This window comes from Danio rerio, chromosome 4 (assembly GCF_052040795.2).
Source record: "Danio rerio strain M-AB ecotype USA chromosome 4, GRCz13ab, whole genome shotgun sequence".
Classification (NCBI taxonomy): Eukaryota; Metazoa; Chordata; class Actinopteri; order Cypriniformes; family Danionidae; genus Danio; species Danio rerio.
In genome coordinates, this window is record NC_141024.2 from 34,100,362 (window position 1) to 34,120,000 (window position 19,639).

The 19,639-nt window shown below is 41.6% G+C and overlaps 2 protein-coding genes across 2 annotated transcripts in view; both read left to right on the forward strand.

Annotated features, from left to right (window-relative positions):
- Positions 1-19,639, forward strand: part of LOC101886704 (zinc finger protein) — an 846,922-nt gene that overhangs the window by 98,957 nt on the left and 728,326 nt on the right. The gene's annotated exons all lie outside the window — the stretch shown is intronic.
- The window catches only part of LOC137491318 (NACHT, LRR and PYD domains-containing protein 3), a 17,679-nt gene continuing 1,283 nt past the window's right edge, over positions 3,244-19,639 (forward strand). The window contains 7 exon segments of the mRNA XM_087248484.1: positions 3,244-4,052; positions 4,511-4,624; positions 5,661-5,774; positions 6,533-8,515; positions 11,503-11,676; positions 12,440-12,613; positions 19,369-19,542. Of these exon segments, the coding sequence (XP_087104610.1) occupies positions 4,003-4,052; positions 4,511-4,624; positions 5,661-5,774; positions 6,533-8,515; positions 11,503-11,676; positions 12,440-12,613; positions 19,369-19,542 (2,783 nt within the window). The 5' untranslated portion in view covers positions 3,244-4,002.

The window sequence follows — 19,639 nt, forward strand, 5'->3', positions numbered from 1 at the left end:
GTTTAGTTGTGTGCTGTAAAAATGTTGTCCACTTGGAAGCAAATGTAGAGTAAAATGTGGGGTTTAAAGTAAATGAGAAGTAAAAAAGTGTAGGAGCGAGCCTAAACACGTGTCTACTCCATCCCTCCTCCGCCGGAAGACCAACTTTTTATTTCTTTACGGCAAAAGAATTATGCTAGAAATGTTTCTGGATGAGGTATTTATGTGATTTATACATAATAGAGGTATTCTGATCTGTCTTAAAGCATCACAAAATTGTACAGGCATTACAGGTCAAAGCAATCTGTTACATTTATCAAAATAAACATTATTAAAGCACTGCCTTGAGAAATGTATTGTTGTCAGAAACCAAGTAATTAGTTTTTTTTATTTTATTACTGACAGTGTTCTTGTCTTTTTTGTAAAATTATTTCAGTTTAGGATCAAGAGTAAAATAAAATATTGTAAAAAAGCTAAAAAGTATTGTTTAAAAATTGACAAAAAGTGTCTCTATGGCCTTAAAAGTATGTGGTAGTTTTGCCAGTGCTATTAAAAATGATTCATTGTTGTGTACGGAAAAAAAAATAGACCATACTTTGTTACAGTTTTTTTTTGGATTGCTTAAGCACGATTTTCAAAACAGGGCCCTTGTTATCAAAACAGTACACACAATTAGCACAACCACACACCCAATTAGCAAAACATTACAGATCCTTTGCATAATTAAACAGTCTTATAAAAACTATAGACTTATGTTTAAAAACCACACTTTTTTACCATAAGAAACACACATTTTCACATTTACTATACACTGTTTGCACGAGTTACACACTGCTGTGATAAACCTAAAACACTTTTAGCACTTCTACTTCCTTATGATTAGAGTAGGCTACCATCAACAAAGTACAAATATAAAGTAAATTTACCAAACACTACTCAAGAGCAATGCTGCACACTGAATAAACTCATTTATTCCTCAACATGTCCAACATGTTGGCATGAGGATTCAAAGTACTGTAACATGTCACTTTACGTATTGAACTGTAAGTTAGACACTGTCTCTTTGCCTAGATGAATCTGGCATGAGAATTATCAACATTGCAATGTTGTCCTTAGCAAGACACCTTGGAAAGAAGTGTCTTGAATGTAAAATCTTGTATTGCTGCTACCTCCATTTGGTCACAGGCCTCCTCCATGGCTTGTATGAGGGGTACCTCAGCCTGAAGACGGAGATCATATACCATCCACCACTATGCCGAGAAAAACTCTTCTATAGGGTTGAGGAATGGAGATATGCTGGAAGATATAGGACAGTGAAATGTGGATGTTGCTGAAACCAGTGCTGAACCAGAGCAGAACGATGGAAAGACACATTGTCCCAGACAACAATGTATTGCGTATGATCGATTTGATTTGCTGCTGTTATGTTGTGCAATTGGTCCCAGAATGTAAGTATATGTGCGGTGTTGTAAGGGCCCATATGGGCATGGCAGTGGAGGACCCCATTCTTTGTAATGGCTGCACAGAGTGTTACTGTATATTTCCCCCACGTTGCACTGGGACATTGACTATAGCCCTGTGGCCAATGATTTCTTCTACTTTGTGTTCTCGTCAGGTTGAACACACCATCATCTACGTAAATGAACTCATGCTGGATCTCCTCTCCATCCATTCGTAAAACTACCTGAAGAACAGTGTCAGGCAAAATTGTGTAGTTCAGTGTAGACCTAGTATTACAGTACAGTAAAAGAATATAAGACAGTATGCAAGATCACACTGCTAAAGTGAATACATACCTCTGTATACTCATGCCGCAGTCTTTTCACCCTTTCAAAATTGTGCTCGAAAGGCACTCTATAAATTTGCTTCATTTGAATATGTTTTTTTTTTATGGTGTGTGCCAGAGTTGATATTGAGACCAGATGGTTTTCATTGAAACTGGCATTTTATAGTGCTTAAACACCTGATTGATGTGTCTACAATTAATCTAACAAGTGTTTGCACACCTGACGACTGTGTTGAACCAATTGGTTGGACGGTGCAGTAATTTGACAGTCCGTGCTTTGGTATTGCAAGGAAGTGACTTCATGATAGATTTTAGAGTGTAATGTATGTTAAGTGTGTTTAGTGTTTTGCAAATCACTGTGTGTAGAGTTTTGCAACAAGTGTGAGGCTGACAATGTGCTTATAGTTGTGCAAATATGGGCTGATGTTTTGATACTTGTGTGTAAGGTTTTGCTAATAGTGTACTACTTTTAATTTTAGTGTGTAAGCAACCCTAAAAAACTAATACATTTAATCAGACATTTCAGCACAATGCTCTTGCTGTAACACTGAGCCTGAAAGTCTTCTACATCTACTTGTACATTCTCTGATGATTTCTGGAAACAGGTTTCAGGGTTGATTTCTGATTCATTTTACAGCATAATTAATTTTGAGGAGTGCATGATTCTTCTTCTGAGTTGTAAATCTGGCTATGATGTGCTTGATAATGCTCTGAAGTTGATCATTTTTACAAAAAACAAAGTCTCTTACTCCCTCCTTTAATTTGTTCTGTAGAGATTTACAAACCTTTTATAATTCGTTGACCTCAATTAAAAAAACAAGACAGCTTTAAAAACCTATCTGATAATGAAGACAATTATCTGTACAATCTAATCATTTAAATATGATAGATCCCCCTGTTGAAAAATCCAGCTTAAACCATCCTAGGCTGGTTGGCTGGTTTTAGCTGGTTGACCAGGCTGGTTTTAGAGGGGTTTTGGCCATTTCCAGCCATTTCCAGCCTGATCTTAGCTGGTCAGGCTGGAAAATGACCTGCCAAATCCAGCTAAAACCAGCTTGACCAGCCTGGTTTAAGCTGGATATAGCTGGTCTTGGCTGCTCAAGCTGGTTTTAGCTGGTCATCTCCCAGCCTGACCAGCTAAGACCAGGCTGGAAATGGCTGGAAACCAGCCTGGAAGTGGTCAAAACCCCTCTAAAACCAGCCTGGTCGACCAGCTAAAACCAGCCAACCAGCCTAGGCTGGTTGAAGCTGGATTTTTCAGCAGGGCCCTCATATGTGTGATTTTCTTTTGTTTACTGTGTGTTCTGCATCTCTCAGTTTTGTATGATTGTTACATATGTTATGTTATCATATAATCCTGTGTGCTTGTCAGTTATATGCTTCATAATATCTCTAATGTTGGAGGAGGACTGATGTTACTCTCTCCAGTACAGCAGGTGGCGGTGTGCAGCTTTCCTCTGCTCTCTGACTCAACACACGGGCAGAAGAAGAAGCGGTGTGTGTCGTGTTTACAGTCCGCCTCGCGTCCGTTTACACTGCTTCATTTAAAGTCCCGCATGTATCCTCCTGCATGTCGTGTGATTGAATGTAACCCCCGCATGTCCCTGTCTGCTCTGTTCAGAGTGTTTGTGCGGGTGTATTACTAAACTCCTGATGTGACGCAGTTGAGATTAAATCTGTGATCTGGAGTCGCTGTTCAGTAAATCAAAGTTCTCCAATATATTTCCTATGATGATGTCTGCTGAATCCCGCATTTAAAACACGCTTTACAGCACCGCTCGACGCGGATCGCTTGATTTTAGTGTCTGCGCGTTTACAGTCGCGTGCATAAGCGGCCAAGGGCGTTCCCGAGTGAATATTTCGCGGAACAGCGCCCCCCGGTCACAGTTTTTGGCACAACACCGCCCTTCAGAAACGAAAGTGAAAGTAGTTGTTGTGTTGCAGTTTTAAACAACCAGAATTCATCATCTACTAACAGAGAACAGCTTTAAATCTTTGATGTCTTGACAAAACCTGTAAGCTTTATGTGAATGTGTATATGCTGTTATTATAATCAAACGGATGACGCTGTGATTCTTCATTAGTTTACTCGTGATGAGCTTCTGGATTTTAGTGTCTCAGCTGCTGATCTATTCCTGCATTCAGCTGAATTATGAAACCTGATCAATGACTGGAGATCTGTGATTATTCATTAGTTTCTTCTAGAGTTTCTGCTGGAGATCAAACTCTTCAGGTCCATGGAGGACACACACACCCCCGAAGAGCAGGATTTGTTAGCAGGATGCAGGTATTAGACCTACACTTGACATTTCATATGATTATTTTCTACAGGATATTATATTTACTCTCTGTTAGTTGTGTTTTTAGTTTGTCTGAATATTTAACACACAGCCAGCAAGATTTTTATACAATAATTATGAAAAGTATCATAAAGTGCTGTTTAAACAGTGAGAGGGTGCTCGCTGCAGAGCCATTTGAGGAGAGCTGAGCTCCAGCAAGGGGGAGCATGAGCTGTTGCTCCTCCTCCTGTAAGCTGTTTTAATGCATACACCAACCCCACCCCTAACCCTACCCCCAGTGACATCACTCGTAGAAGAAGTGCAAAAAAGGTGGAGCTCAAGCTTAAGCTCCCCCTTGCTGGAGCTCAGCTCTCCTCAAATGGCTCTGCAGCGAGCACCACTTGAATAAATCTGGTGTGTTGACTCCAGTGTGTGCAGCGCTGAACTTTAATCTTTTCTGTTTTAGTTCAGTTCATAGGAAGAGAGCAGAAGCAGAGCCCAGCTGTGTGTCTATGAAGAGTGATGCGTCCATGGATCACCCAGTAAATCTTAAGAGTGAAAACACAGGACCTGCTGTCAGGTAGATCATCTCTTTAATATCTGCAACTGATGAGTATTTTTATAATAAATGAATCAGGTAATTAGTGTTGTGGATCTGTTGGGTTTCAGATGTTAGATGTTGTATCTGAGCTCTGCAGGATGCTTGAAGATCTCCGCTTTACACTTCAGGCCACAATTGATGGTGTTAACAAACCAATCAGCGCTTTATTAATAGTTAGTGAGGTAGAAGGTGGGTTTAGGTTTTGGGTAGGGTTAGGGATCCACAATAAGATCATACTGTATGACTACTAATGAGCAGTTCATATGTTCACATTACACAGATAATAAGCCGGTAGTTAATAGTATGAATTGTGAGCTAAACTAAAGTGTTCCCGATCTCCTGCCATAAAGGGCTTTTCCTGCACACTTTCCCCTGCTGTTTCTGTGCTGTATTGATCAGCCATTCCTCTGATCTGAGTCTGTTTTCACTGAAGCGCAGTCATCATCATGTTGTGTTGGCCTCATAGATGCTGCTGATCAACACATTTGGTTTCTAGAATTGATATTTCTCGAGTTCTGCTGCTCATTCAGTCATGATAGATGATGGTAAATGAACTTGTCTTGCTGTCCTTAAAGTTTGGACTGGAACTCTGCAGACAAACCCCCAATGAGTGACCTTCTGAAGACTGAGTGATGAGGAGGAGGGTAAGAGGAGCTGCTGGAGGCAGGAATAACAGTCAGCTGACACAGTGCAGTTTATACTGCTGCTTATATAGTCATGTGATGATGATTGACACGCCTGCATGATTAAGCTCCTCCCACACCTACACTGTGGACTTCATTCAGTGATTTGATGATTAGTTTCAGCTCTAATCTGCTCTAATAGTGCTGCATTGCTGCTGGACTTTCTCTACTAGAAATGAGCCTTGATCTGTGTTTGCTGATATTTTCCACATTCAGACAGTTTCTGTTCAAATATAAAGGGAATTAATTTAAGTGTTTTTGTAAATGAAGAATGATTAATATCAGGTTTGTGCAGTGTGTGCAGCGCTCAACTTTAATCTTCTCTGTTTTAGCTCAGTTCATCAGAAGAGAGCAGAAGCAGAGCCCAGCTGTGTGTCTATGAAGAGTGACATGTCTATGGATCCACCAATAACATTTAAGAATGAAAACACACGACCTGCTGTCAGGTAGATCATCTCTACACACACATGATTACACTGAAGCATTTATATGATCCTGTGTTTCTAGAAGATCAGAAAAACAAGTATTACATTTACAGGAGACTTTAAAACTAAATGTCCACACACTCACATCTGATCATTAGTGAAGTACTAATAAAGTATTAACACTCAAACTGTTAGAGTTAGTAGAGTGAGTTTACAGGCTTTTACAAAAGTCAGCAAAGTGTGGATAATCAAGAGAAAGATTTTAGACAAGATGAATGAACAAGTTCTCTGAGACAAACACACCACACAGTCTTTATTGTAACAGAGGCCAGCGAGTAAGTGCTGTGCAGGTAAACATCACTCCTGACCTCTAAAGGTGCTCTAGTGACAAATACTAGAGGTCATGGTCTTTAGCCTCCTTCATAGAGCAACCGACTCCCATGCGGAAGGTTGCCGGTTGGATCCCAGCTCGGAGCGGGTTGGGTGGTGTAGGACCGGCAGTGTTACACTTGTGCTCTCTCACATTTTCATCCTACAAGATTTTAAATGTCTTCAGTGAGCATCCAGCATCATTGTGAATGAAGGATATCAAAAGATTAAAGTGTTAGATTTAATAAATGACAAGTACTATTAAATGTTTACAGCATTTTGAGCCGTAGATGTGATCTAATTAAGTCTGTAAATTGTGTCTCAGCTTGTCATAGAGAACACACATGGCTTCACTAGATGATCTTTACACTTGCACTCATTGGTTCTTTGTGTTGTTGTTGATCCTGCAGTGTGGATGGAGATGATCAGACTGGACACCTGCAGCAGGATTCACTCCAACCAGAACATGATGAACTTCAGAGAGTCAAAGAGCAGCACAAAACCAGCATGAAGAACAAGTATGAGAGATTATTTGAGGGAATCAACCATGGAGAGACTCAAACCCTCCTGAACAGGATCTACACACAGCTCTACAACATAGAAGGAGAGAGTGAAGGAGTGAATGAAGAACATGAGGTTTTACAGATGGAGAAAAGAGCCAGAACAAAACCCTCACAACACACTCCAGTCTACTGCAATGACATCTTTAAAGCCTCAGCTGGAGCAGGACATGAGAAGATCGAGAAGGAGAAAGCCCAGATCAAGACTGTTCTCACTAAAGGCATCGCTGGAATCGGGAAAACCATCTCTGTGCAGAAGTTCATTCTGGACTGGGCCGAGGGAAAAGACCATCAGGATGTAGATTTCATGTTTGTGCTTCCATTTCGAGAGCTGAACTTGATCAGAGATCATCAGTACAGTCTTCACAGACTTCTGCTGGACTTTCATCCTGAACTTGAAGATCTGGAGCCCAAGATTTATGAGCAGTGTAGAGTTGTGTTCATCTTTGATGGTCTGGATGAAAGCAGAATCACACTCAACTTTTCAGATAGACAGAAAGTTTGTGCTGTGACTGAATCTTCATCAGTGGCTGTGTTGATGCGGAGCCTCCTGAAAGGAGATCTGCTTCCCTCTGCTCTCATCTGGATCACCTCCAGACCAGCAGCAGCCCATCAGATCCCCTCCAGATACATCAAGCGTCTGACAGAGATTCAGGGATTCACTGAGCCTCAGAAGGAGGAATATTTCAGGAAGAGAATCAGCGACGAGCATCAAGCCAGCAGAGTCATCTCCCACATCAGAAGAGCAAGAAGCCTCCAGATCATGTGCCACATACCCGTCTTCTGCTGGATCTCCTCCACTGTGCTTCAGAAGCTCCTGGAAGAAGATGTGAGTGCAGAAATCCCTCAAACTCTGACTGAGATGTACATCCACTTCCTGCTGATTCAGATCAACATGAGGAAGCAGAAGTATGAAGAGAGAGATCCAGAGAAACTCCTGCAGTCCAACAGAGGAGTGATCCTCAAACTTGCTGAAGTGGCTTTCAGACAGCTGATGAAGGGCAATGTGATGTTCTATGAGGAGGACCTGATTGAGATCGGCATAGACGTCACTGACGCCTCAGTGTATTCTGGGATCTGCACTGAGATCTTCAAGGAGGAATCTGTGATTCATCAGAGGAAAGTCTACAGCTTCATCCATCTCAGCTTTCAGGAGTTTCTGGCTGCTTTCTTTGTGTTTTACTGCCATTTAACAGAGAACAGAGAACAGCTGAGGGTGATTTATGACAGAGGATATTCATATGATCAACATCTACAGTCCAGCTCTGAGGAGTCTCTGTATGTTCTGCTCAGTTCAGCAGTAGATAAAGCTGTCAGGAGTAGTAATGGTCATCTGGATCTGTTCTTGCGGTTCCTGCTGGGCGTCTCACTGGAGTCCAATCAGAGACTCTTCCAGGATCTGCTGACACACACAGAGGAGAGCTCAGAGAACATCAGGAGAATCACACAGTACATTAAAGACAAGATCAAGAAAAACCAAACAGTCCAAACAGAAAAACCCTCTAGGCTGTATGTAGACGAAATTGACTTAATAATGAAGAGAAATGAAGACCAGGTCAAGGGAGATGACCGTCTCTCAGCTGAAAGATCCATCAATCTGTTCCTCTGTCTGCTGGAGGTGAAAGATCAGACTCTGGCCAGAGAGATTCAGGAGTTTGTGAAATCAGACAAACACTCAGAGGAGGAACTCTCTCCTGCTCACTGCTCAGCAATCTCCTACATGATTGAGATGTCAGAGGAGCCGCTGGATGAGTTAGACTTTAATAAATTCAACACATCATATGAGGGAAGACGGAGACTGATAGCAGCTGTGAGAAACTGCAGAAGAGCTCTGTGAGTATTCATTGATTGATCACAGAAGACACACATCAGTCTGCACTGAAGACTCAGATCAGTTTAGTGAATCACTGCCCTGCTTTAACAGAAAATCTTTAGCTGGCCATATCGTCCCCCTGTGAGATCGCTGATACACCATATTACTGCATGGGGACGCGGCGGCAGTGTTCTGTTTCCTTATTTGCTCATTTATTTCAGCATTTCTAAACGTATTTAACAAACTTTTTTTTGACTTTTTACTCACACAAACAACATTTGTACTTATTTAATAATCTACTTCATTTGCTTTACAGTTTATCCTGGAAAATAACTCAAATCCCTGTAAATCCCTGTGCTCCTCCAGCTGAATAGGACATTTGTTGATGTGTATTTGCTCAAATCTAACACAGTGTTGCTCTTGGATAATTGTGTTTGTTTTCTGATCAGAGAAATAGTGTAATTTTAGACACAGTATTGCCGTCTCGCCGCAGACATGCCTCTAATATTACATTTACTGTAGGCCTAAACACTAAACTTTACACTGAGCTCAGTAAAATGCTCTCTGATTAGTTATTAATAATCTGTTCAATAATTCAGTACAGTCATATAAATGGGGAAATACAGCTTTAGTTTAGTTTAATGTAGATTAAATCAATAAATAAATAGTATAATTTAAATGAAATAAATATTCGTGTTCTGAAAATGTTCATGTGTCCGGAGTAGGGATGCACCGATATGGATTTTTTGGCCGATACCGATAATTATTCAGACATGGGGACCGATAGCGATATATATAGGCAGATAATTATACAGATTTTAAATTGTTATATATATATATATATATATATATATATATATATATATATATATATATATATATATATATATATATATTTTTTTTTTTTTTTTTTCTCAGAGATGGGTTGCAGCTGGAAGGGCATCTGCTGCGTAAAATCTTGCTGGATAAGTTGGCGGTTCATTCCGCTGTGGCGACCCCGGATTGAGGGGTCCCGGAAAGGGACTAAGCCTACAAGAAAGCCTACAAGAAAATGAATGAATGGATGTTATATTTTTATACAGCAAAGTTCATAAAAGATTGAACTGCTCTTATGAACTGAACAGTCTATACTCAAAGCAAAAAAAGCTATAACTTCAAAATTGCAAGGTGATTATAGACCTATATTCACGATTTCACATAAATCAGCACGCAAAAAATGATTTCCTTTTCTTCATAGCAAATTAACATGCAAGTTGATTGTTGCATAAAAAATAATAGTTTAAATAACAAAATGGTATTTAATTAACAAGCAAGTTAAATATATTTAAATAAGATGAAAATGAAAGAGCTAAGGACTGAAACCAGCTCAAATGGTCATGAATAAAACATGTTACAGTGATGTACACATCTACAAATATGGCATGTCCGAAAAAGCCTTTATCAGAGGTGTTTTGACAGCTCAGAGCCACCGTACAAGCCAACAGCTAAATACAGAGAGTACGTTTAGAAAATGCAGCACAGATTCATCCTATTTGGCGTTTTGACATGTCACATGTAGGTGCTGCTTGTCAATCAGACAACGCTTCTGTGCTCGTTCTTGCTGTCAATCGCGGGAAAATGATGGATGAAAAGTTTATGATAAACCGCTGAGAGTTTTACTCAACTGTAGAGGCAGAGTCGCCATCAGAGTCAGATTTGATACAAAACCTGCATTGAGCAGACTTTATGACAAACACAGAGCAGAATATAAAGACAGAATGAGCGGCTAGTTAAGAGCCCCTTTGACTGGATTCACCTCTCTCACCTCTCCCCCGTGCTACGGTGCTACAGTGTGTGTGCGTGTGTGTGTGTGCGGTGACAGCTTTCACGCGAGCTCGTTATAATCAATATGAATATTCCGATCAATCTGAATACTGTCTTACATCAACAACACATGACCAGCAACGCGTTGAAAATAACAAATAATCAGATTACAAACAACCGTTATGTTTACACGTGTTGTAAAATGTGCGGGTCCTTCAACGGGACTGGGCTGCAGTTTGTGGTGTGAGTGAGACAGGAGAGAGAAAAGAGGAGTGTTTTTTTCGCAATGAGACCATTTTCTGTGATGTTTCCTCTTTGGTGGCTTATTTGTTGTACCACACGGAAAGTAATAAATATTTTGGACCAAGTTACATGTGTCCTCTTTAATTCACCAGCTGCAACGAAAAGAGTTCACCCCGAAACTAACATTATTCGGCCCTGGAGTAATAAGTGAATCTCCCCTGATATCTCTAACACAACAAAGAGACAGAGCAGGAAAGATTTACACATGTAATATTTTTCCTGAGGCGATTTAAAGCAAAATACACAATGACACTCAATCAAGCATATCTACAATGATGAGGAACGGGGTTACTTACTGAGTTATTAACGCACAGCAATGCCACGTGAAGAAAGGACGGACTTTGAAGGAATAAACAGTGTGAGGAGAGCTCCATTATAGTGCACTGGACAAGTCTGAACAAGTTCCGCCCACGCGAGCGCGACACGCAGGTCTGTACAATTACGCAATTTATCGGCTTAAATATATCGGCATAATTAAGACATCGGATCGATTACAATAATTTAAAAAATAGCGTTTATCGGCCGATAACGATATAGGCGCCGATATATTGTGCATCCCTAGTCTGGAGTGTGTCAGCAATTCCTGCAGTTCAGTACAGCTTTGAGTGTGACTCCTAATCCAGTCCTCCATGGGTTAATACATTTGATTTCCAGTGATCATGTCTGTGTGATTTTGTTGTCAGCACATTCAACTGTGTAAAGAGCAAAGTATTTAATAAGAATATTTCATTCATTCAGATCTAGGATGTGTTATTTTAGTGTTCCCTTTATTGTTTGAGCAGTATATATATATATATAGTTTATTTCCAGTGTTGCTTTTATCACTGTAGACTGAACTCATGGACACTCAACACTGCTCATTTCTCACTGCTGATTGTGTTGCTCTTTGTCCTCTACACAGACTACAGAGCTGTGAACTCACTGTTTAGTCCTGTGAGAGTTTGTCTTCAGCTCTACAATCCTCAAACTGTGTGCTGAGAGAGCTGGACCTGAGTAACAATGACCTGCAGGATTCAGGAGTGAAGAAGCTCTCTGATGGACTGAAGAGTCAACACTGTAAACTGGACACACTGAGGTAAAATAAAAACATTTCCATCAAATAAATGCTGCCACAAATGACTTTTCCATTGTGAAATGCAGTAAAGTCTGATGAGGTAATGAGCATATGCTGTGATGTATTTTATTTCTGTTTATTTATTGTGAATATTTCATATTTAATGTGAAGTCAAATATGAGAAACCCTGTTTATATCAGATATAATATTGCTCTTTAGTGTCATTTCTGCTGAAATGATCATTGATTGGTGTTCTTTGGTGTTTTTGGGGCGTCTCTAAATGAGCTGTGTTTCTGCAGATGTTCAGCCCATCACTGAGTCTCTTTATTTACTGATGTTAATGTGTGTAAAGTTATATTCAGTCAGTTTTATATTCATTTCAGGAATATTATTGACTAATATGAAGATGTTGATGTGATTTATTTGCAATACAGTTTGTAAAGTCATATTTTCTGTCTGTTAATATTATATGAGAGTTTTGCTTTCTTTAACAAATATGAGGATCTGAATGGATTTGAAATATCAGAAATATAAGAACAGAAATAGCAATAAATAAATCTGTCTGGCCGACTCATTTTGGTCAGAGATCTTCTCTTTATAAAGTTTATGTAATAATAAAATACAAGTGTTTGATCTTCCTCCATGTGACCATCAAATCAACTCTGAATAGTCAAAGGAGTCTTTTCCTTTTCCCTATGAGGAGAAATCACTCATTATAGACACTTCAATAATTACATCACACTCACACACTATAATACAGTGTCTTTTACTGTCCTCTACACAGACTACAGGGCTGTAATCTCACTGTTCAGTGCTGTGAGAGTTTGTCTTCAGCTCTACAATCCTCAAACTGTGTGCTGAGAGAGCTGGACCTGAGTATCAATGACCTGCAGGATTCAGGAGTGAAGCTTCTCTCTGATGGACTGAAGAGTCAACACTGTAAACTGGACACACTGAGGTAAATGATTCTCCACTCAACAGATACAGTTTCATATTGGGTTACCTGATGTGAAGCCCCATTCAGTGGATTGACAGAAGAAAAAAACAAAACATTTACAGGTTTGTGATTTTAATCATAGCTTTAATAATGTATGTTTATCTATAAATATATTTAAAAGCTTTACTTAGTCTATTATGAAATGTTGCACTTTCAGAGCTTCTTTTTTTCCAATATACCCAAATGTGACTTAAAGTTAAAGGAATCAGTTTATTTTAATGATCTTTATAATGAATTACCTCTGAATTATTTATTTATATTTTTATATTTATATCTGTTGTGTCCTGGTGAAGTTTAGACATGCTCTGCTGTTTGTTCAGTTTGCAGTTTCTTCTAAACATATAAAAGTCTCACGACACTCTTAATATTATCTAAACCAGTGGTCCACAACCTTTTTCTAACTGCGGACCGGTCAATGTGAATCCACTGTGTACTCATATGGAACTTTATTAGCACATTGCTCCAACATTACAATGCTATTATAACATTAGGAAGTAATAACTTTATTAACACATTGCTCCAACAATATAACATATTATACCATCAGTACCGCTAAATCAATGGGAGCCCTGAGCTTGTTTCTTTGCAACGAGATGGTCCATAGAAGGAAGATTGCTGGAAAGAGGGCGTGCACGTCTAGAACGTGCTGAAGTGAGACGTCTGCTTTAGCCAATCAGAACAATCAGACGCATTCACGTCCGCGTGGTTTATGAGAATAAAAGCCTTTGAATATTTTTCCAGACACATTTAGCTGCTAGAAATTAGTCAGATGACGTTTATATGTTCACTTTTGTCAGGATCGGGGATAGAACCCGGGTCTCTGGCATGAGAGGTGAATGACTTCCCTACTGAGCTACTGGGAGATGAAGAACCCAGACGAAGAAAGGCAACTTGCTTCTCAGTGGAAATTTATTATTGACAAAAAAATCTTCAATAAGTGATAAAAGTAAAGAGAGGCAAAAAACAGAGTCCTCCAATATCCAAAAATACAAAACTCAAAAAGTAGGCAAAAAACACCTGAACAGTTGAACTCAACAAACACAAAAGATATAAGTCATTAAAGAGCTTAGAGTTATAATTAAGAGGCTTTACAAAAAGTAACTCACAGTGGTTGACAGGCTTGAATCCACAATAACTGAGCAAAGTACAGATGAAACTGAGGCTACTTAAATACAAGAAACTAAACAAGGCACATGTGAAAATCAATGACAATGATTACGGATACCAAATAGAAAACTACTAAATGACGACATCTAGTGGACAAAAAAAAGCATTACAGGAAAAGCTAAAATGACAAAGGGCAAAACCCTGACAGGGCCCCCCCCTCTAGGAACGGCTCCTGACGTTCTTGCCTAGGGACTTGACTTGTGGGACTTGTGAAAGTCTTGAATTAACTTAGGGTCCAAAATGTCCTTGGCAGGAACCCAGGAACGCTCCTCAGGGCCGTAACCTTCCCAGTCTACAAGATACTGCCGGGTTCTACGAACTTGGCGTACATCCAGAATCCGGCGGACTGTGTAGACTGGTTGGCCTCCAAAAGAACGAGGAGGGGGAGGTTTTTCTGTCACAGAGAAAGGAGAAGAAAGAACTGGTTTAAGTAATGAAACATGAAAGGTAGGGTTTATTTTTAAGGATTTGGGTAAGTATAGTTTATAAGTGACTGGGTTTACTTTCCTGGCAATTTTAAAAGGGCCGATGAACTTTTGGGAAAGTTTTCTTGAATCCACTCGAAGGGGAATATTCCTGGTTGACAGCCAAACTCTTTGGCCAGGACGAAGAGTTGGAGCTGGCCTGCGTCTGCGGTTAGCCTGATGTTTGTATTGTTGAGAAACCTTGAGGAGCTTAAGACGGGCCTTTCTCCAGGTTTGACGACAGCGTCTAACGAACTGGAGAGCTGAGGGAACTGCAACTTCAACTTCCTGTTCAGGAAATAGTGGCGGGGGAAAACCAAATTGGCACTCGAAAGGGGACATACCAGTTGCCGAAGAACGGAGGGTGTTATGCGCATATTCGGCCCATATGATGAAGCGAGACCATGCAGTAGGGTTATTAGCAGCCATACATCTCAGTGTGGTCTCAAGGTCCTGATTAAGTCTCTCAGTTTGACCATTCGACTCAGGGTGGAAACCTGAAGATAGACTTGCAGTGGCCCCTATGGATTGACAAAAGGCTTGCCAGAATCTGGAGGAGAATTGAGGTCCTCGATCAGAGACAACATCCAGGGGAATACCAAAGACTCGAAACACATGGTTGATGACTAATTCAGCTGTCTCTTTAGCAGTGGGGAGTTTGGACAGGGGAATGAATCTTGCAGCTTTGGAAAATCTGTCCACGATGACTAATATAGTGGTGTTTCCCTGGGATGAAGGAAGTCCTGTGATAAAGTCCATGGATATATGTGACCAGGGCCTGTGGGGTATGGAAAGTGGATGCAGAAGTCCCTGAGGTGCACAATGGGAACTTTTGTTCTGGTTGCAGGTGGGGCATGCTTTGACGTACATGGTGACATCTCTTTTAATGGTTGGCCACCAGAACCGTCTCTGCAGAAACTCGAGAGTGCGGACAGACCCTGGGTGGCAAGTAAGTTGTGATGAATGTCCCCATTGGAGGACTTTGGAGCGAACAACTTTGGGGACATACAGACTGTCAGTAGGACCTCCACCTGGGTCGGGATCTTTAGTTTGGGCTTTCCTTACAAGACCCTCCAGATCCCACCTAATGGGGGCAATGATCTTAGAGCTGGGGACAATAGATTTCTTGCAGTCTTCAATAATGGATTTTGCATATGCTCGGGACAAGGCGTCTGGTTTTAGGTTTTTTGAACCAGGGCGGTAGGTGAGAGTAAAATGAAAACGGTTGAAAAATAAGGACCACCTGGCTTGTCGGGGGTTGAGTCGCTTCGCCTGCTGAACATATTCAAGATTTTTATGGTCAGTGAGAACTTGAAAGGGGTGTTTGGCTCCCTCAAGCCAGTGTCTCCATTCCTCGAGAGCTAGCTTCACTGCCAGTAACTCCCTATCACCCACGTGGTAGTTTCTCTCAGTGGGAGTTAAACGATGAGAGAGGAATGCGCATGGGTGAAGTTTGTTATCCTCACCTCTCTGAGACAACACTGCTCCAATGCCCACATCGGAAGCATCAACCTCCACCATGAAAGGTTTGTCAGGGTTCGGAATGAGGAGGATAGGGGCTGATGTGAAGCGCTTTTTTAGCTTGATAAAAGCCTCTTCAGCTTCGGGTCCCCAATGAAACCCAGCACCATTCTCCTTGGTGAGGGCGGATAATGGGGCTGCCACAGTACTGAAATTCAGAATGAATTTCCTATAAAAATTGGCAAAACCAAGGAATCGTTGCACCTCTTTGACCGATGAGGGGGAAGGCCAGTCCACCATAGCTTGGATCTTTTGCGGATCCATCTGGATTTGTCCGGGCTTGATGATAAATCCAAGGAATTTGACTTGGGTTACATGGAACTGGCATTTCTCGGGTTTAACATATAGGTGGTTGTTAAGAAGACGTTGGAGGACCTTGCGGACGTGAAATATATGTTCTTGGAGGGAGCTTGAGAAAATAAGGATGTCATCTAGGTAGACAAATACAAACTTATTCAGCATGTCTCGAAGAACATCATTGATGAGGGCTTGAAACACTGCAGGAGCATTGGTAAGACCAAAGGGCATCACTAGATATTCATAGTGCCCTGTGGGCGTGTTGAAAGCGGTCTTCCACTCATCTCCCTGTTTGATGCGCACAAGGTGGTAAGCATTGCGCAGATCAAGTTTAGTGAAAATAGAAGCCTCTTGTAGGATCTCAAAAGCAGTGGACATGAGTGGCAAGGGATAGCGGTTGCGGATGGTGATTTTATTAAGCCCCCTGTAATCTATGCATGGGCGCAGACCACCATCCTTTTTTCCAACAAAGAAAAACCCTGCGCCTGCAGGAGAGGTGGATTGTCGGATGATTCCTGCTGCGAGGGATTCCTCGATATAACTTTCCATGGCAGTACGCTCAGGAAGGGACAAGGAAAAAATACTGCCTCTTGGGGGGCAGGAGTCTGGAAGTAGCTCGATGGCGCAATCATATGGACGGTGGGGCGGTAAGGAGGTAGCTCTCTTCTTGCTAAAGACAGCTTTGAGGTGGTGGTACTGGGCTGGAACTTGGGACAGATCCACGGGTTCTCGAGACTCGAAAATGGGGTTCAGAGGTTTCAGATTCAAACAGGTGTTTTGACAGGTAGGACTCCAGTCCAGAAGGGTTCCACTTACCCAGTCAATGTGGGGGTTATGCTGCAAAAGCCAGGGATGTCCGAGGATAACTGGAAACTCAGGTGACTGTATGAGGTGGAAACAGAGCTTCTCTTCATGTTGGTAGATGGAAAGAGACAAGTGAGAAGTAAGGTGAGTAACCTCTCCTGGAGCTAATGGTCTGCCATCCAGTGCTGTGACAGTGCTGTGACTGACAGTGGTTCTGGAAGAGAGTCAATGGGAATATTGAGGTCTTTTGCCAGGGTGATGTCCATGAAGTTTCCTGCAGCACCAGAGTCAATAAAGGCTTGAAGTTGGGATCTTTGGTCTGCCCAAGTGAGGGTGATGGGGAGGAACAAACCACATTTGGAAGGTGAGGTGCTGTAGGTAACTCCCGTTACAGTCCTTCCCTGCCTGTACGGGACTGAGCGTTTCCCGAAAGCTGGGGACAGGTGGAGCGAAAATGATCAGACAGACCACAATAGAGGCAACACCGCTCTCTCATGCGGCGGTCCCTCTCCGTAGGAGAAAGGCGAGTTCTGCCCAACTGCATTGGCTCGGGATTGTCTTGGTGTAACAGTACTGGGGAAGAGGAGGTTGGAGTGAACCCTTCGGTGGAAACAGTGGCGCGATAAAGATGTCTCTCCCTCAGTCGATTATCCAGTTTAATTGCTTGGTCTATTAGGGACTCGAGATCTAGGGCAGGTTCCCTGGTAGCCAAATCATCTTGAATAATCTCAGATAACCCGTTCTGAAAGCAGACCATAAGAGCTTCATCATTCCAGCCACTCCCTGCAGCCACTGTTCGAAATTGAATAGCATATTCTGCCACACTGCCAGTCCCTTGTCGAAGGGTGAGGAGTTTTTTAGAGGCTTGCCGGTCACTAAGGGGATGGTCAAAGACTCGCTTAAACTCCTGTTCAAACGCCATGTAGCTTGAGCAAAAGGGTGATTTAGCCTTCCATACTGCAGTGGCCCAGGAAAGGGCCTTACCGGACAACAGTGTGATCACATAGGCAATTTGGGCCCGATCTGATGGAAAAGATGAAGGCTGCAATTCAAAGGTGAGAGAACATTGGGTTAGGAAACCATCACACGCACTAGGATCACCTGAAAAGTGTCGTGGTGGAGGTAGACGAGGTTCCATCATGGGAGAGGGTGCTCGAGATTCTGACATAGGTGCTGGGGTGGTAATGGAGGCTGGAGTTGTGCAGGTTGGCAATCTGTCAAAAAGTTGGCGAACAGTAGTCATTAGTTCAGAAAGTACCTGAGAGTGTTTGGCCATCAGGGCCTCTTGCTGTACTAGGACATTCTCATGGCGTTGGACGGTTGACCCATGTTGAGCCACTGTGGCAAGTAGCTCCTGAGAACTGGGGCATTCTGGCTCCATGTTGTTGGCTCAGTTATTCTGTCAGGATCGGGGATAGAACCCGGGTCTCTGGCATGAGAGGTGAATGACTTCCCTACTGAGCTACTGGGAGATGAAGAACCCAGACGAAGAAAGGCAACTTGCTTCTCAGTGGAAATTTATTATTGACAAAAAAATCTTCAATAAGTGATAAAAGTAAAGAGAGGCAAAAAACAGAGTCCTCCAATATCCAAAAATACAAAACTCAAAAAGTAGGCAAAAAACACCTGAACAGTTGAACTCAACAAACACAAAAGATATAAGTCATTAAAGAGCTTAGAGTTATAATTAAGAGGCTTTACAAAAAGTAACTCACAGTGGTTGACAGGCTTGAATCCACAATAACTGAGCAAAGTACAGATGAAACTGAGGCTACTTAAATACAAGAAACTAAACAAGGCACATGTGAAAATCAATGACAATGATTACGGATACCAAATAGAAAACTACTAAATGACGACATCTAGTGGACAAAAAAAAGCATTACAGGAAAAGCTAAAATGACAAAGGGCAAAACCCTGACAACTTTAATGCCAACCGTATAAATAATTATCGATAAGATGCTTATGATAAGCCGTTGTTTGTTTACCTTCAAGCTTTGAATGGGAATGTTTAATACCCTAATATGACCCTACAGTGTTACTTTACTCATCACTATTGATCATTACAAATAATCCTGAATCAGTGTTGTTGAATGTCCCTCACATGACAAAAACAATCCAACTATGTGGAGGATCATTGAATAGCAGCACTTAATACATGACTTTAAGATGATCAAGTGTGTCTTCTTCCTCCTCACAGCAGACTTTACAGCTTGATGTGGTGTATTATGAACAATGTCTTTGCTCTGTACACTTCTACAGATGATGTCGAGTCCTTGTTGAGTGTGTGAGTGTGTGTGTGTGTTTGCTGATGCGAGGGCTGGATCAATAAGGAGAGCTGATCAGGATGTGTGTGTTCATCACTGCTGTTGACATGAGCAGAAACAGCAGTCAGCATCTTCACAACACAAAGAGATGTGTGATTGTCCAACTGTGTGATGTGGACTATTGCTGTGTTTGTAGATTGTCTGGCTGTATGGTGACAGAGGAAGGCTGTGGTTTTCTGTCTTCAGCTCTGACTTCAAACCCCTCACACCTGAGAGAGCTGGATCTGAGCTACAATCATCCAGGAGATTCAGGAGTCAAGCTGCTCTCTGAACAACTGGAGGATCCAAACTACACACTGGACAAACTCAAGTATGTGGTGCTCAAAGGCTGCATGTGCTGAAGAACGATGGCAAAGCTAAGTGTGATCACTGTAATAAATGAATGTTGCAGCAGGGTGTCTCCATCA